This window comes from Notamacropus eugenii, chromosome 4 (genome assembly GCF_028372415.1).
Source record: "Notamacropus eugenii isolate mMacEug1 chromosome 4, mMacEug1.pri_v2, whole genome shotgun sequence".
Classification (NCBI taxonomy): domain Eukaryota; kingdom Metazoa; phylum Chordata; class Mammalia; order Diprotodontia; family Macropodidae; genus Notamacropus; species Notamacropus eugenii.
Window position 1 is genome coordinate 75,476,552 of NC_092875.1, and position 16,887 is coordinate 75,493,438.

Below are 16,887 nucleotides of genomic sequence, written 5' to 3' on the forward strand. Positions count from 1 at the left end.
ATGGGCAAGAAAGATTCTTCTGAAAGTGTTACAAAGAGTGAATTGGACAGAGAGCTATTAAGGAGTTTATTGCAATAGTCCAGATGAGGGGTAATAAAGATTAGGGTTGGGTGATGCTAGTAAGAATTGTGGAAAGTGGTAGGTAGAAGGAGGAGACGTGAGAGATGATACAGAAATAGAGTGAATGGGTAGGCAAGTAGATCAGTAACTGGTTAGCTGTGGTTGGGGTACCAGGGTGTGTAGGTGATAATGAAAGAAGCATAAGACAATGTCCTTGCCTTCAAAGGGCTTACAATGTGATTGGAAGACAAAATATAATTACATCAACAGAAAATGAGTGACATATGGTGATAAGAGTTGAGTAAGACAGATGATCAGAGCCGTAGGAGCTTAGAGGAGGGAGAGATTCTTCTGGGCTGGTGTTGTCATGGAAGACTTAGGACTTGAAGAGTGGATGAGATTTGGAGGGGGTAGAAATGAGAGGGGGATGGTGTGAGTAAAGCAATAGAAGGAAGACTGTTCTTTAGGAAAGTGACTGCCTGGGGTGACAAAGGGGGAAATTAGACTTTCAAAAATTTTTATAAACCAGTTTAGAATCCTTGTACAAGCTAGAGTCTCAGTTATTTAGCATGGCACAGGAAGACACTTTCCTGAGTGGACTAATGGTTAGTGGTGGACCACTAACCCTGAAGCTCCCTGTAACCCAGGAGGTACTTGTAAAGCTGGTGCTCAGCAGATAAGCCACATGGGCCAATTTCCTTTCAGATGGATTTTGCCTTGATGTTGATAAGCCACGTGGGGATAATTATTTCGTTGATCTGTCTCATCTTGGCCATTGCTACTTTCGTGCTCTGCCGCTCCATCCAGAATCGCAACACTACCCTCCACCTGCACCTGTGTGTCTGCCTCTTCCTGGCTAAACTCCTTTTCCTCATAGGAGTGGTCAGGACAGAGAACAAGGTATGTCTTCCCATCTTGTACCATATGGCCCTATCACCATCCTTTTGGTCTGCTTCCTCCCTGCTCCCCATTCTCATGTTATACTCCCCAAACCATCCATTTTTTGTATGTTTTCCACTCTTGGTACCTTAAGACCACAGGTAAATATAGATAGGCAGCATGGAGTAGTGGATAGGGCATTGGAGTTGGAGTCAGAGGAGCTGGATTCAAATCTTACGTTAGACATTTACTGGTTTTGTGACCTTAGATAAATTACCCAATTTCTCTGTGCCTCAGTTTCTTTGTAAAATAAAGGGGTGGGGACTTGATGGCCTTGAAAGTGTCTTCCACCTCTAAGTCAAGACTCTACAAGACAATAAACCTTTTGGCCCATTGCATCATGGTATATACCTGAGTGTGATGAAGGTATTGAAAAGTGAGAGAATCACCTGAGATCTCTTTATGATCAAGATGGATTGACTCTGAGGTGTGGTCATCTGCATTTGTGCCTGCATCAGTGTCCTCCCCTACTTCTCTATGCCTGAGGAAAGTCTAGTTCTTGGGACTATTCTGGCTGAGCTCTTAGGCATGGAATGTTCATTTGAAAGAGCACTAGATATGAAATTCAAAGATTTGGATTTGAATCCTGACTTGTTTATGTATGACTCTGGGGCAGTTACTTTGTCTTTCCAAGCCCCAGTTTTCCTATTTATAAATTAAGTGAATCACATGATGATTCCTCATGTGTCTTCTAGCTCTAAATCCTCTGACCCATCTAGATCCAAGATTCTATGATCCCATGAGCCTAGGCCAAAAGGCTAATGATGGGGGTAGCCTGTGATACCTTCTGAGTGTCTCCAACTTTTCTTGGGAGTCTTGGCTATCTCAGAGAGATGCTACCATCCTTCTGACCCAACCCAGATGTACCAAACATACAACATCTCTTTCCAAGCTCTTCAGCCAGTGAAGGCACTTTGTTCATTGGTTTATTTGGCTGGGTACTTTCCACCAAGACCCAGTGGAGTCACGGAAGGGTACTGTGCATGTAAAAGCCATGTAGGAGTTCCCTCCCCCTCCCCACCCTTCCCATGTGCTTCCAGGAGAGGATGACAGGATCTCCTTTCTTTGCAGATAATGTGCATGATCATTGCTGGCCTGCTGCACTATCTCTTCCTGGCCTGCTTTGCCTGGATGCTGGTGGAAGCTGTGATGCTCTTCCTGACGGTCAGGAACCTCGAAGTTGTGAACTACTTTAGCTCCCGAAATATCAAAATGTGCTATCTCTGCTCCTTTGGCTATGGTCTTCCAGGGTTGATTGTGGTGTTGGCAGCAGGAAACCAATGGGAAGGCTATGGGATGAAAGACCGGTGAGTGAGGGGAAGGGCGGTTTGCTGCCCTGGAAAGAACCTGACACCAGGGAGTCAGAATTTGGAGGTTCAGATCTGGCCTCCTTTACTTACTCTTCCTGTGACCTTGAGACAATCTTTCCCCTCACTGGGTCTCAGGTTTCTCCTCACTTTTTAGGGTTGAACAGCTTATAGCTAAGTTCTGATATACTAAATGTTTAATATCCCTTCCACTTCTGTTCCAAGGTTTTTCCCAGATCTGACATTTCATATTCTAAGACTCTTTCCATCTCTGTTTTTCTTTGTTCTAAGGTCCTTTCCAGTTCTGACAGTATTGCTTGGGGGCATCTGGAGGATATTTAACCTGTAATGGGGGAGGATTTTGTGGGAGATATGAAGAATTTGTCACATGAAAGAGGGATGAGATGTGCTCTGTATGGTCCCAATGGGCAGAACTAGGAGTGAGGGAGGGGTGAAGTTGCAGATAGGAAGGTTTACACTAAAGATATAGAAAAAGTCCGATTAGAGCTGGCCTTACTGCGGAAGGGACTTTTTCTCAGCCCAAGTCTTTAGACGGGGGCTTTGGTAAGTCCTTGTCTCAGGCATGTTAGAGATGAAATTCTGGTTCCAACCTGACTTGAATTAGACACATTTTGAGATCCTGTCCAATTGAGTTTCTGTGATTTTAGAGATCTTTTTTAGTTCTAACATTTTGTGTCTTGCATCCTGAAGACCCTTCTTGTGCTAAAATTCTATGATATAAGGGCCCTTCCACCTTTACCAAGAGTTTTTAATCTGGGTCCTGTGAACTTCATTTTAAAAAATATTTTTATAAATATATTTCAATGTAATTAGTTTCCTTTGTGATGCTATATATTTTATTGTATATATGTATATATATGTGTGTGTGTATATATATATATATATATATATATATATATATATATATATATATATATATATATATATATATATATTCAAAGACATTGTTTTGAGAAGGGGTCTGTAGGCTTCCTCAGACACACACACACACGCGCACACACACACACACACACACACACACACACACACACACACACATTAAAACCCCCAGATCTAAGCTCTTTTCTCCTTTTAAAATTTTCTCTACAAAGAACCCTTCCAGACCTGACATTCTGTACTCTCATGGTCCTTCCAGCCATGACATTCTGTGTTCAGTGTTCTAAAATACCCTCCAGCTGTGACATCTCTTGAGGCAATCCTTAGATCCTTCTTCTCCAAAACAATAGTTACTCAGGAAATGCAGCTGTTTCTTGAGGGATGGGGCAGGGTGGAGCTGGATTGTTTTACCCCCTCCCCCTAAACCCCATGACATGACACTGACTTTCCTTTTTTCATTCCAAAGCTGCTGGTTGAATACAGACACTGGGTTCATCTGGAGTTTCCTAGGACCTGTTTGCACAATAATAATGGTATGTGAGTCATGACTTGGAGAAAGGGGGGAGTTCAGCCCAAGATGTGTGCTTCATTTCATCTTGAGAAGGTTGGGAGTTCGCTGAGCTCTGGACTTGGCTGGGCTAGCCTATTATGCACCAGGGGATTGAGCAGCTGGCCTAATGGCATAATACTAGGGGTTCCAAGATGGTGTCTCCTCCATCTTTTCCCTGGTATTACATGATTAGAAATTATTTTTATTTTAATTTTTAAGACTGGGTTCCTATCTCATTCAGGTTGGAAGTACAGGGACTTCTGATGGACCATTCCCCACTCTAATTGGCACAGGGACTTTGGCCTGCTCTATTTTCTGAGCTTGTCTGGTTTGCTTCCCCTCTCCCTTCCCAAGGGCCTCTTTATATTAATGCCAAACTTAGAGTGGACACCTGTTGAGCTTACCCCAAACTCTGCCTCTTACTTTAGCTCTGAGCTCCTGAGCTCAAGACATCTGCTTATCTCAGCATCCCTGAGTAGCAGGAATTATGGTTATTGGCTAGGAATTCATTCTTTAAAGGATTTGAAGGGGCCATGAGACTTGTCTTCAGGTATTTGAAGAAACACAGAGAAAAAGGATCAGGTTTATTCTACTTGACCTCAGAGCATAGAATCAGGAGCAATGCGGATGAATCAGCAGATTTGTGTCCAAAATAAGAGGAAAAAAATCTTAAAAATTAGAATTATCCCAAAGTGGAATGGGCTGTCTTGGGACACAGTTGGTTTTCTCCTTATTAGTGGTCTTCAAAATAAGGATGAGCACAATGTCAGGTTATGTTGTAGAGCAATTGTTATTCAGCTATAGATTGGATTAGTTGGATTTGGGGGTACCTTCTAATTCTGAAATTTTGTAAATGAGGTGATCAGGTTTTTACCTGACAGTAGATTTGGATAAGAGGTAGGCAGGGACCAGAAAATTCTGAGAACCATGTGGGTAAGGAGAGCATGCCACTGGGTGGGCAGCAACAAAGGTGAAGGGATATTGCTTTTGAGAAAACTTAAGTTTTTTTTCTTTTTTCTTTTTTTTGTATTTGTTTCTAATTTTGCTTCTGGACATTTTGGGGAGGGCTGGACCTCAAAATGAAATTTACAACATGGTACCATTAAGTAGTTCTTTTGGAAATTTACTGAGAGTCATGGAGTCCCTGTTACTTGCTCTTTGTTTGACCTGCATAAATATCCCTTCTTTCCGAACCTCAGTTTCCTTATCTGTAAAATGAGAAGGTAATTGCTTTAAATCTTGCAGGGTTGTTGTGGAGGAAATGCTCTGCTAACTTTAATTGCAATGGAAATGTGCTATTATTAATTATTTTTAATTTATTGGAGGCTTGTGTTTCATTATGGACCTAAAACTTCTGGTGAATTGGGATGGTGAATATGAGTGAAAGAATATTTCTACTGAAAAAGAAGGTCCAGGTCTGAAACTCCCAGGAAGATGGGTGTAAATTTTTGATGGAGGATTGTTTTTTTTTTGAAAAAGAAACTGATCCACAATGGAACCACATTCATTCTTAGAATGCAGTGGGAAGAGCTTGGATGTAGAGTTAACAAATTTGAATTTGAATTCTGTTCTGGCACCTGAGTGGCCTTGAGTGAATCACTTTTCCCCCCTGGGTCTCTGTTTCTTCATTTTTAAAATAAAGGTGGTTGGACTTTTTTATGTCATGGACTTCTTTGGCAATTTGATGAAGCCTCTGAACCCTGTTTCAAGATAATGCTTTTAAATGCATGAAATCAAATGTGTAGGACCAAGAAGGAAATCAATTATATTGAGTTACAGTTACCAAAATATTTTGAAAAATCAAGTTCACAGGGGCAACCAGGTGGTACAGTAGATAGAGTACCAGCCCTCGAGTCAGGAGGACCTGGGTTCAAATCTAACCTCAGGTACTTAACACTGTGTGATCTTAGAAGTCACTTAACTCAGATTGCCTTGCAAAAAAGAACAAAAAATGAGTTCACAGATTTCAGGCGAAGAACTCCTGGAGAGAGGTCTATTCTAGGTGTCAATCTGTGATTTTTGGGTTTTACAGTCTCTCAAGAGAGAAATCGAAAGGGAAACAGGGGATTGCCAGACCCCTCCTCTATCCCAGCCTGAGTTCTATGTCCATCTTCTCTGATCTTCTTTCAGATTAATTCAGTCCTCCTGATGTGGACCCTTTGGATCCTGAGAAACAAGTTGTCCAGTGTCAACGCAGAAGTATCCACCATCAAAGACAAAAGGTGGGCTTAGTTAGAGGCCCAGAGGACCAAGTGCTTCCAATCAAGGTGGAAATACCACAGGAATGAGAGCTAAGGCAGGAGGGATACCTCCCTGTTGCCACAGGGGCCTGGATCAGCAACTTAGAGTCAGTCCAGTGCTCATCTCAGAACATACACTGTCTTACTGGTTTCCTGTTTTCATATTCTACAGATGGTTAGGGTCACAGGATAATGTAGAATCTGAGACTTTTAATAGTGTATCTCAGAGAGCATCATAGGATGAATGAACATGAGAAAAAGGATGCATTCAGAGCTTATTAGGTACCAGGTACCAGAAACACAAATATAAGTGAGAAAAAACAGTGCCTTTCTTTAAAATCCTCCCATTTTAATAAAGAAAGACAGTAATAAAGAAGAACTAGGAAAGAGGACAGTGGGGGGCAGGGGGGAAATGACATGTGGCCATGTGATTTGGAAATGGCTGAGAAGTGACATACTGACCTATTTCTAGTCTAGATAAGGGAAAGTTAACCTCTCAAGGCCTAGAGTAGTACCAGAGACAGAGACTGAGTTCTGGAGAGAGATAGAGAGAGAGAGAGAGAGAGACAGAGAGAGAGAGAGAGAGAGAGAGAGAGAGAGAGAGAGAGAGAGAGAGAGAGAGAGAGAGAGAGAGAGAGAGAGAGATATGAAGGTGATGATCAGAGTTTGGCAACATGGTTTGGAAATGGCCAGGAAGTGTTCTGGTAGTCTGGTTCTGGGCAAGATAAGGGGAGAGCTCAAAGCCCCAGGGGCAGTTGCATTTCTCCTGGGAGGAGACAGGTGAAGAGAGCAGGCCATGCAATGTTGTACCAGGCGCTTAAATGAACAGGGATCTGGAGAGGCATTAGAAAATGATTACTTTTCTAGCTTTCCAAATAACTTTGCAATACTTCCTTTGTCCAAGTTATTAGCCCACATTTTTAACTTTTGTTCCTTTCTCTGAAATAGTTTGTTTGAAGGAGGGCTACCTGGGTGCTACTTGGAGCAAATCTGCCCCATTGAGTTGGCCCCAGAGATATTTCTGTGGCATTTGGTAGCTCATGGTTGGAGATTCTTCTTGATCATTCTGTGGTCATCCTGTGGTTGAGACAGTCTCCTCTCCCCCTGATTGATGCCAAATAATGGTGAAAAAGCAGATGCATCCTGTCAGCTGAGCTCCTTGAACACAACCATAAGGTTGATATATTTGTAAATCAGTTATTACACAATCATAAGCTTGACATATGTGTAAATCAGCTATTGGCATTATTATAACATTCAGCTATGCTCCAACACATTTAGATATAACAATTTGTTCTCAATAAAAGGGAAAAGGAGCCCAGCTCCACTCTTCTGAGTGTCCTTTCTTCCAGGAATACCTCCCCATCTTGTACTTGGAAACTGATTTTTTGAACCAAAGTCCAGAACTTTACATTTATCCCTAGTGGAGCTTACCTTATTAGGTAATGCTTCAGTATTCAAATTAGCCTATTGTGATCTTCTCACATCCTATCTCTTGTTGTTGAGAGACAGAGAATCTTGTTTGTAGAATAGCAAAGGGACCACTGGATTGAAGACTACATGTGGGGTATATGGTGTAAGAAGACTAAAGTGGGCAGTGTTAGCTTATGAAGGACTTTGAAATGCCAAACGAGGGATTTTTTATTTGATCTTGGAGATGATAGGGAGCCACTAGAGTTTACTGAGTAGGGTGTGTGTGTCATGGTCAGACCTATACTTTAAGGAAAATTACTTTGATGGCTGAATGGAGCACAGGTTAGAGTGGGGAGAGGTTTGCGGTAGGCAGACCAAACCACATGTTATTGCAATAGTCTAAGCATAAGGTGATGAGGACTGGCAATAGGGTGGAGGCAGTGTCAGAGGAGAGAGGAAGACATATTTGAAAGATGTTGCAACAGTGAAATCAGCAAACCTTTGTCATGGATTGGGAAGGGTTGATAGATAGTGAGGAGTAAAGGAGGACTCCTAGGTTGTGAGCCTGGGAGACTGGGAAGATGGTGGTGTCTTTGATAATCCAGAAACATAAAAAGGGAAGAATGAAGAAGAATTAGACAAGGGAAGTTTGGAAGTAGGAGAGAAGATCTGGGTCTAAGATCTGTAATGGGCATCTGGAGATGTGACACTATAGGTCAGCAGAGAGCGTAGACTTGAGAATCATCAGCATAGAAATGATAATTATATCCCTGGGAGCTGATGAAATCATCATGTGAAGTAGTATAGAGGGAGAAAAGAAGAGGGCTCAGGACAGATCCCAGAGCAACACTTACAGTGAAAAGATATGACCTGGATTAGGACCCAAGAAAGTATACTAAGAAGGAGCAGTCTGATAGATAGGAGGAGAACCAGAAAAGGGTAGTGTCAGGAAAATGGAGAGAAAATCAAAGAGAGGAGGGTGATCAATAGTGTCCAAGGCTGTAGAGAGGTCAGGAAAGACGATTGAGAAAAGACCACTGAATTTGGCAGTTGAAAGCTCATTGGTGACTCTCCTTTCCTTATTTGTCTAATTCTTCTTCATTCTTCCCTTTTCATGTTTCTTGATTTCTTTCCACGAATATATTTGCTAATAGATAAAAGTTACTTGCTTCCTCTTTTATCTGTAGTCATGGGAAGGGGACAGATTGTCACCATTGCCCTAACTGTTCAGTAGCAAGGACAAGTTGACATCTATCAAAAACTCATGGTTAACTTCTTTGCACACCACATAACAATAAAGGGTATTCTGAGAGCAGTTGCCAAAGTATCTTTGGCTCTCAGAGAGCTAGATGCCTCTTTCCCCTTAGCTCTGGCATTATATGGAGAGTAATACTTATTTCTTTCATTTAGGTTGTGTGTGTGTGTGTGTGTGTGTGTGTGTGTGTGTGTGTGTGCGTGCGCGCGCACATTGATCAATCAAGTTTTAGCTAACCCTCCCATCCTAGTAGGAAAATTCCTCTTCTCTTTTTCTTTCTCTGGTTCATATTTCATTAATTTTCCTATGAGTCAAGGCTATAGTGTAATAAATATTTTTATATATATTAATTTTGCTTATTTTTAGTGTTCCACAATTACTACCATAAAACTTAGTTCCCCCCCCCAACCTACCTCCCACCACCCCCTCCCTCCCTGAGACGGCATACAATTCTATAAAGGATCTACACATACATTCCTATTGAATACATTTTCACTATAGTTATGCTGTGTAGAACTAAAATAAATGGGAGAAATCATATAACAAACCAAAACATTAAACACACACACAAAAATGATCTGCTACATCTGCGACTGAATTTCTTAGTTCTTTCTCTGGATGTGGAAGGCATTTTGTCTTAGAAGATCATTGTGAACTTTTTTTTTTTAAGTTCTTGCATTGCTATAAAGATCCAAGTCTACCAGAAAAAACTCTCGCACACTGTGGTTGTTGCTGTGCCAGAGTTCTCCTGGTTTCACTCCTTTCACTCAGCATCAGATCATATAAATCTTTCCAGGCCTCTCTGAAGTCTTCTTGCTTATCTTTTCTTATAGTGCAATAGTATTCCATTACATTCATATACCATAATTTATTCAGCCATTCCCCAGTTGATGGGCATCCCTTTGATTTCTAGTTCTTGGCCACTACAAAGAGTGCTGCTATAAATATTTTTGTACATGTGGGACCCTTTCCCATTTTTAGGATCTCTTGGGGATACTGTCCTAGAAGTGATATTTCTGGGTCAAAGGGTATGAACATTTTTGTAGCCCTTTGGGCATGGTTCCAAATAGCTCTTCAGAATGGTTGGATGAGCTCACAGCTCCACCAACAAAGAATTTGTGTTCCAATTCTCCCACATCCTCTCCAACATTTATCATTTTCTTGTTCTGTCATGTTTGCCAGTCTGATAGGTGTGATGTGGTACCTCAGAGTTGTTTTGATTTGCATCTCTCTAATCAAAAGTGATTTTGAGCATTTTTTCATATGATTATAAATATCTTTAATTTCTTCCTCCGAAAATTGCATAATAAACATCTTTAAAAGAAATACAAAAAGAGGCATTAAACACCATGCAAAAAAGACATACATCATAAATAGACACACATCAGATCTCTGGATCCATCCCTTTCCAAGGTTTTTGGGAATGAAATTTATCTTTCCTTTTCTTAACTGAATGCACAAGTCCAGTTCTTAGGTGCTTCCAAATGGGAATGGAGAAACAGAATTTCTCCACCTACACATCCCTAGTGTCCAAAGTTAAACTCTCCATTGATACATTGCAGGAATCTTGCAGCCTCTTGGGAGTCTTTCTTGAACCTGATGTAGCTTGTTAAGCAGCATGGCACCAGTTGTTGTGCCAGGGTTTTGAAAATGCTCATCTCATTTCAGTCTTCTTACTATATCTCTGACCCCTCTCGTCCTTGAACAAAGTCAGCTGGGCTTTCGCAAAAGGAAAAGATAGCCTATGTTTGCTGTTAGAGTCCCTTAAAAAGCAAATGACTTTGAGGGAAGGGAATCATATTGCTCTCAGTTAAGTAACATCTTTCTTACCCCAATTTCTCTGAAAGGTTCACATACTGGCCACACTCCATGAACATTCCTTTTCCATAAAAAGGAATGGCAGAAGGAGGGAAGGGAAAAGGAAAGGAAAGAAGGAAGGAGGAAAGAACCAACAAAATAAGGGAGGAGAATAAGCATTGGTTAAGCATCAACAATGTGCCAGCCACTGTATTAAATATTTTACAAATATTGCCTCATCTGGTTCATTCTGGGCTCGGCATGAGCAATGCCATGAGAAAAAGCACAGAGATGGGAGAGAACAGAGGATGATGGTTAGTTAAAGTGCTAGATGCAGGAATCAGAAAGACCTAGATTCAAATCCCGCTTCAGACATCTAATAGGTGTGAGCCTTGGCAAATCATTTAAAATCTCTGAGCCTCAGTCCCCTTATTTGTCAAATGGGTTGGACTCCATTTCTGCTCCAAATCCATGCTTCTAATCTCTATAAATAAGAGATGAATCTAGTGTGACTGGGACAGAGAGCACTGGAAGTTTCAAAAGCCCCTATCACCTCAACTTAGGCATATCTCTTCAAGGAATTTAGGGGAATGATTCCATTTCCCAATCTTCTCCCTGCAGGTTACTAACATTTAAAGCCTTTGCTCAACTCTTCATCCTGGGAAGCTCCTGGATTCTGGGAATTTTTCAGATTGGCCCCATAGCAAATGTAATGGCTTACTTATTTACCATCATCAATAGCCTACAAGGAACCTTCATTTTCATCATCCACTGTGTCCTCAATCGCCAGGTAAGAGCTATAAGTACCACTTCTTCTTCCATGTGGCCCTACCTTCCCGAAGGCAGCTGAAGCCCAGCAATAAATAACCGTGTTTCTCAATCTTTAGGTGCGAAAAGAGTATGCAAGATGTTTCTCAGGGGTGTCCAAGGTCAGCCCCACTTCTCAGACATCGGGGATCTTGTTATCTGCTACTTCTCAATCGGTAAGGGATCTCTCATGCTCCTAGTGGTGGTCTGGGGTAGGAAAAAAATCTCTCTCATAAGAGTACATGACTAAGAAGAAGGGTTATCATAGAGGAAAGGACTTCTAAAAACTGTCAGGAAACACACTTTTATTAAGCACTAATGTGCCTGGAACTGTGCTAAGGGCTAGGGATACTAATATGAGCTTAAAGAAAGATAGTCCCTGTCTTCAAGAAGCTTATATTCTAAAGTAGGAAAACACACAAAAAGAAGATAAAAAGGAATAGGTGGAGGGGGCAGAAGAACGTGTGTGTATGCGTGTGTGTGCGTGTGTGTGTGCACACATATGTGGAGAGATGAAGGTACCTGAATGGGGACATAGTGTTAAAGTCTGTATGGATTGAATGGGATGACTGAGGATAGAAAAACAGCAAAGAATGCGGTCTCTGCTCTATAAGTGCTTATATCCTAACAGGGAGATCTAATAGGTATAACAGACCAAATGTCAATATGCACAAGTATTTATTGAGTCCTACAATAAATCTGCTTGTTCATTCATTCAACAAGGAAGCCTGAACCCTATCGTTAATGTATTCATCTATTCAATAATGTTTACCAAACAATGATGTTTACTCAGCTCTATGGCTTATTCATCCATTCATTTTTTCCCTAAACTTTATTTGAGTCAGTTAGATAGGGCTTGGAACTAGAAAGACACATCTTGATGAGTTCAAATCTGGCCTCAGACTCATAGTAGGTATGTGACCCTGGACAAGCCATTTAACCTTGTTTGCCTCAATACTTCATCTGTAAAATGAGCTGGAGAAGAAAACGACAACCTACTCTCGAATCTTTGCCAAAAAGCCCCCATTGGGTTCATGAAGAGTCGGATACAACTGAAAAATGACTGAACAATAGAAGTCCTATTTATTTATTCACTATGGTGTGCTTCATAAGAGGGAAGATACAAAATTAAAATTAGATGTACTCCCTCTCATGGAACTTACAGTCTGATAGATATAGAAACAAAATTAATTCTAGTAAAAATATGACATATATTCATTAGACAGGTATGGGACAAAGTGCCTTTAGTTCAGAGGGGGATGGGTTTTACCATCAGAGGATTCAGGAAAGACTTCAGGATATGGCATGTGGTTTGGGTTTTAGAGAATGGGTAGAAATTCAGTAGGTAAAGAGCTCTGCTCACCATTCATTTACTTATTCAATACATGTTTACTATGCCTTTCAATTGATTCATTCAACAAGTACATACTGAACACTCATTATGTGTGTATGGGTGTGCTGTGTTAAGTATTGTTGGAGATACAAAGATGGGGTTTAAGCATTTCCACAATCTGATTGTATAGGAGAAGTACTGGAAAGGATGTTATCAGAAGCACATGGCCAGAAAAACAGATAGTAGTGTAGTGAGAGAAAGAGATAAACTGATGGCTAGCCCATGTACTCCATTGTTATCAAGAGATGTCAAGAGAATTAGAGGAAAGTTCACATCGTATTAAGCAAACTCATGCATGCTTTCCCGGAAGACCGTGGGCAAGTCCCTTAAATTTCCTGAGCCTCAATTTCCCCACCTGTAAAATGTTAGGCTTAGGCTCAATGGACTCTGAGGCCTCTTCTAGTTCTAGGCATATGATCCATTATGATAGGATATGAATAAGCAATACCAAGGATGTCCAGCATGAGTGACTTGGGATCTGCTTCATTGGAAGGAGCATCCTCCCTGAGGATATCATGAGTCTAACTCCACTCAGACCTATGTCTTCCCCCTCCATTTTCTTTTATTCTAAATTGCTACCAAAATGCTCTTCAATTTGTTATCAGTCTTGTTCTGCCCTCTCCTGTCTCTTTGTGTTCTTACAATATATCGTCCATGTCTAGAATGAGCTCCTTCCATGGAGCTCCTTCTATGGAGATCCTTCTCTTTTTTCAGATCCAGCTCAGATACCATTTTTTCCCATTAATTTTTTCCCCATGAAGATCCTTCCAACTGAAAGTGATCTTTCCCTCTTCAATTTCTTATAATGTGTCACCTTGATCCCCCCTCTGTCTTTATGATCATCTCCTTGGTACCATAATTTTCTGTGTCCCTATAATATCTCCCCTATTAAGGAATATGTTCTTTGAGGGCAGGGATTACATCATTTGTCATCTTTATACTTTCAGAGTCATCACAATGCTTTATATTTTAACAAAAGTATGTTGAATTGAATGAGCAAACACACAGACATGATTTGTAAAAACCATTTCAATAAACTTTTCTCCAACATGGTAGTGTGACTGCCATATTTGGATGCTAACATTAGGATTGCTCAGGTGCTTATGACATTAAAGAGAATAAAGATGAGGAAAACAGCCATATTGGACCAAGTATACAGAAAGAGTATCCATGCTAGAGGTGACATAATTGTGAAGACATTGAGGTACTATTAGACACCAAAAGTGATCCAATAAAATGGAGAAATTTGTTTCTTTATAAAAATAAGGGGATAGATTTGTTCGCTAAAAATTGAAGCAATAAATCTATTAATTTATGAAATAAATTGATATGTTAAAATAAAGATATCTGAAGGAAAGGAAGATACCAAAGGTGTAGAAATAAAAGCTCTAATCTTATTAATGAAGACAGTTGGATGATGCAGTGATTAAAGTATAGGATCTGAAGCCAGGAAGACTCATCCTCACAAGTTCAAATCTGGCCTCAGATACTTACTATCTGTGTGACTCTGTTCAAGTCACATAACCCTATTTGCCTCAGTTCCTCACCTGTCAAATGAGCTGGAGGAGAAAATGGCAAAACATTCCAGTATCTTTGGCAAGAAAACTTCAAATGGGGCCCAGAAGAGTTGGACATGACTGGAACAACTTAACAATAAAACTTTTTTTAATACCCATGCCCCCAAAGGTTATTGGAAAAACATCAAAAACAATCAAGTCATGTATCTACTCAGCCATACCTATAAAGTTTTTATGATGTCATTTATATACAAAACCAGGGAATTCTCTATGAAGGGATTAGTGGGAAACAAGTGGATGACATTCACAGGCCATATTCAACAATGGATTAAATACTTACTATCTCATGATTAGTGAAAAATTTCAAGAATATAAGATCATATTATGCTTATTATTGTTGATTATGAAAAAGCATTTGATTCAGAAGATTCACCTTATAGCCTCTTTTAGAGCAAGGGGTCTCCTATCTGTACTTCAAGATCATTCTTTGGAAGATATAAGAATGAAATAACCCTGTTCAATGACCTTGATAACAAATATCAGGTGAAGCATGAAACTGATAGGTATGTGCTTACTAAAGGTATTATTTACTACTATGATGGAGGAGCTCAAGTGTAGAGTCTAGGTCAAGGAGGGATCCTTTATAGGTGGTAAGGTCCTTTAGATACCCCTATTTATGGGTGACTGACATCATAATGATTGAATCAGTCCCTTTATGCTGGAAGAGATCTAATATTACTCAAAAGAGTTTGGTTTGATCACCCACACAGGGAATACTAAGTGGATGAAAGTCTGCTACCCAGATTTCAATATGCATAAGATTGGGCAACCTATAGAACTTGTCCAGTAGTATGTATATCTGGGACAGACAACTGGACAATGAATTGGGCCCAAGGAGAAAATGAGGAATGCCTTCAGCAAGTCAGCTGTTGTGAACTTTTGGGAGAACATGGAGAACAGTCACATAGGATGGGTGGGCATGGATGGGTTACAATCTTCATCATTGGAGGGAACTACCAAATCAATGAGATCACAGATGTTTATGTAATTGAGCAGGACATGGTAACAACCCTTCAGGAATTTGTAATTCTGAATATGAATAAAAACAATCCAAAGGAGAATGCTGTTGTGGCCTGGAGCATTAGCAAAAAATACTAAAAGCATAGAGGAAGGAGAGAAATTTTTTGATTGGGGGTATGAGTAAAGATATCTTGGTATTTGGATTTGATCTGGAAGTACAGGTAGGATGTTGACTGGCAGACATGGTAGGAGAGCATTCTGGGAGTCTGGGCTGAGTAAGGTGTAGAGGCAGAAGGATTCCAGGGCTGGTCAGGGTAAGTAAGAAGTCTAGTTGGGTTGGAGCTCCCTGAATGGACCTTGGTCATTCTTGGTTGAAGTAGCACATTTGAAGATGGCAGGGATAGAAACTGAAGCTTCTTAGGAAGAGTAAGGGTATGATATTGGCACTTCTCTCTATAATCTGGGAAATCATTCTTTTTCTTTCACAGAACTGAAGTCTATTTTAGCTTTTGAAGACATCATAGAAAAACAAGAAAAGTGACGGCAAAGACAAATTCACCGGGATTCTTTTGTAAACTATCTGAAGCTTTAACATAGTAATACCGCAGAATAGTCACCTGACCCAGTTGTCAGGTACATAGAAAACACCTGAATCACCTGTGTCCCACCATGATTCCCTTTGCCCACTTTGAAGTTATGACTTCTGCTCCAGAAATACAAGGCTATAGGAGAGTTAATTCTTCTCCCTTGAGGGAACCAAGGCCATATTTCCTGAGTTTGGTCAATTTTGTAAACAAATATTATTTCTATTTCTTTATTTTTTGCTAAGTATCTTCCCACCCAAATATCAAACATTTATTTTTTCCCTTTCATTCCATTCCCTCTCCCAACTGAAAAAAATTCTGCAATAAATATGGATAGTTAAAACAAATTCTCACATTGGCCTTTTCCAAAAATATGAGTCTAATCCTCCATGTTTAACCTATCACCTCTTGTAGGTAACATGCTTCATCTCTGGTTTTCTGGAATCATGTTTGAGCTTTATGTATTAATCAGAGCTCTGTAATCTTTCCAAATTCTTCATTTTTACATTGTTTTCATTGTAGTGTAAATGGCTCCATTTGCTTCACTCTGTGTCAGTTCATACAAGTGTTCGCAGTTTTCTTTGAACAACTTGCTACAAATAAATGCCACGTGTTGCTTGTATGATCTTGGGTGAGTCCCATTCCTTCCGACTTCAGTTTCCTTACTCTCAAGGGAGAGTTGGACTCAATGATAAGGCCTCGATGAATTTTCTAAGGTCTCTTCTATCTCTAAATCACATTATTTATGATGTGACTTTGGGCAGGGCATTTAAACTTGATGGATCTCAGTTTTGTAGCTGTGAAATTAGAGAATTAGGCTAATGATCTCTAAGGTCCTTTCCACCTCTAGACCCTAGGAGTTTTAGATTAGTGATGAATGGAAGAATCCCTTTCCGTTACTTTTGCCTCTGGAAAGTTTATTTGGGGTAGCAGTAATGATTCTACTTTCCCCTAAGACAAATTTTCCTTCATTCTTAAAAATGGCCAAGACAACCCAAAGGTTCCACTCTACTTGCACACATGACTTCCCTTCAAACACTTTATGTTCCAGCCAAACTGAATGACTGTCATTCCCTGTTCTAATCTTTCCCTTTCTCTTCTCTGGGAT

The 16,887-nt window shown here is 40.3% G+C and overlaps 1 protein-coding gene across 9 annotated transcripts in view; it reads left to right on the forward strand.

The window, feature by feature from the left end:
* Positions 1-16,401, forward strand: part of ADGRE1 (adhesion G protein-coupled receptor E1) — a 130,057-nt gene extending 113,656 nt beyond the window's left edge. For all 9 annotated transcript variants that reach the window (XM_072602054.1, XM_072602059.1, XM_072602060.1 and 6 more), the window contains 7 exons: positions 766-960; positions 2,071-2,306; positions 3,670-3,736; positions 5,884-5,975; positions 11,080-11,248; positions 11,346-11,441; positions 15,684-16,401. In XM_072602054.1, coding sequence (XP_072458155.1) covers positions 766-960; positions 2,071-2,306; positions 3,670-3,736; positions 5,884-5,975; positions 11,080-11,248; positions 11,346-11,441; positions 15,684-15,689 — 861 coding nt within the window. In that variant the 3' untranslated portion in view covers positions 15,690-16,401. The remainder of the gene's footprint in view (positions 1-765; positions 961-2,070; positions 2,307-3,669; positions 3,737-5,883; positions 5,976-11,079; positions 11,249-11,345; positions 11,442-15,683) is intronic.
* The last annotated feature ends 486 nt before the right edge of the window (positions 16,402-16,887 follow it).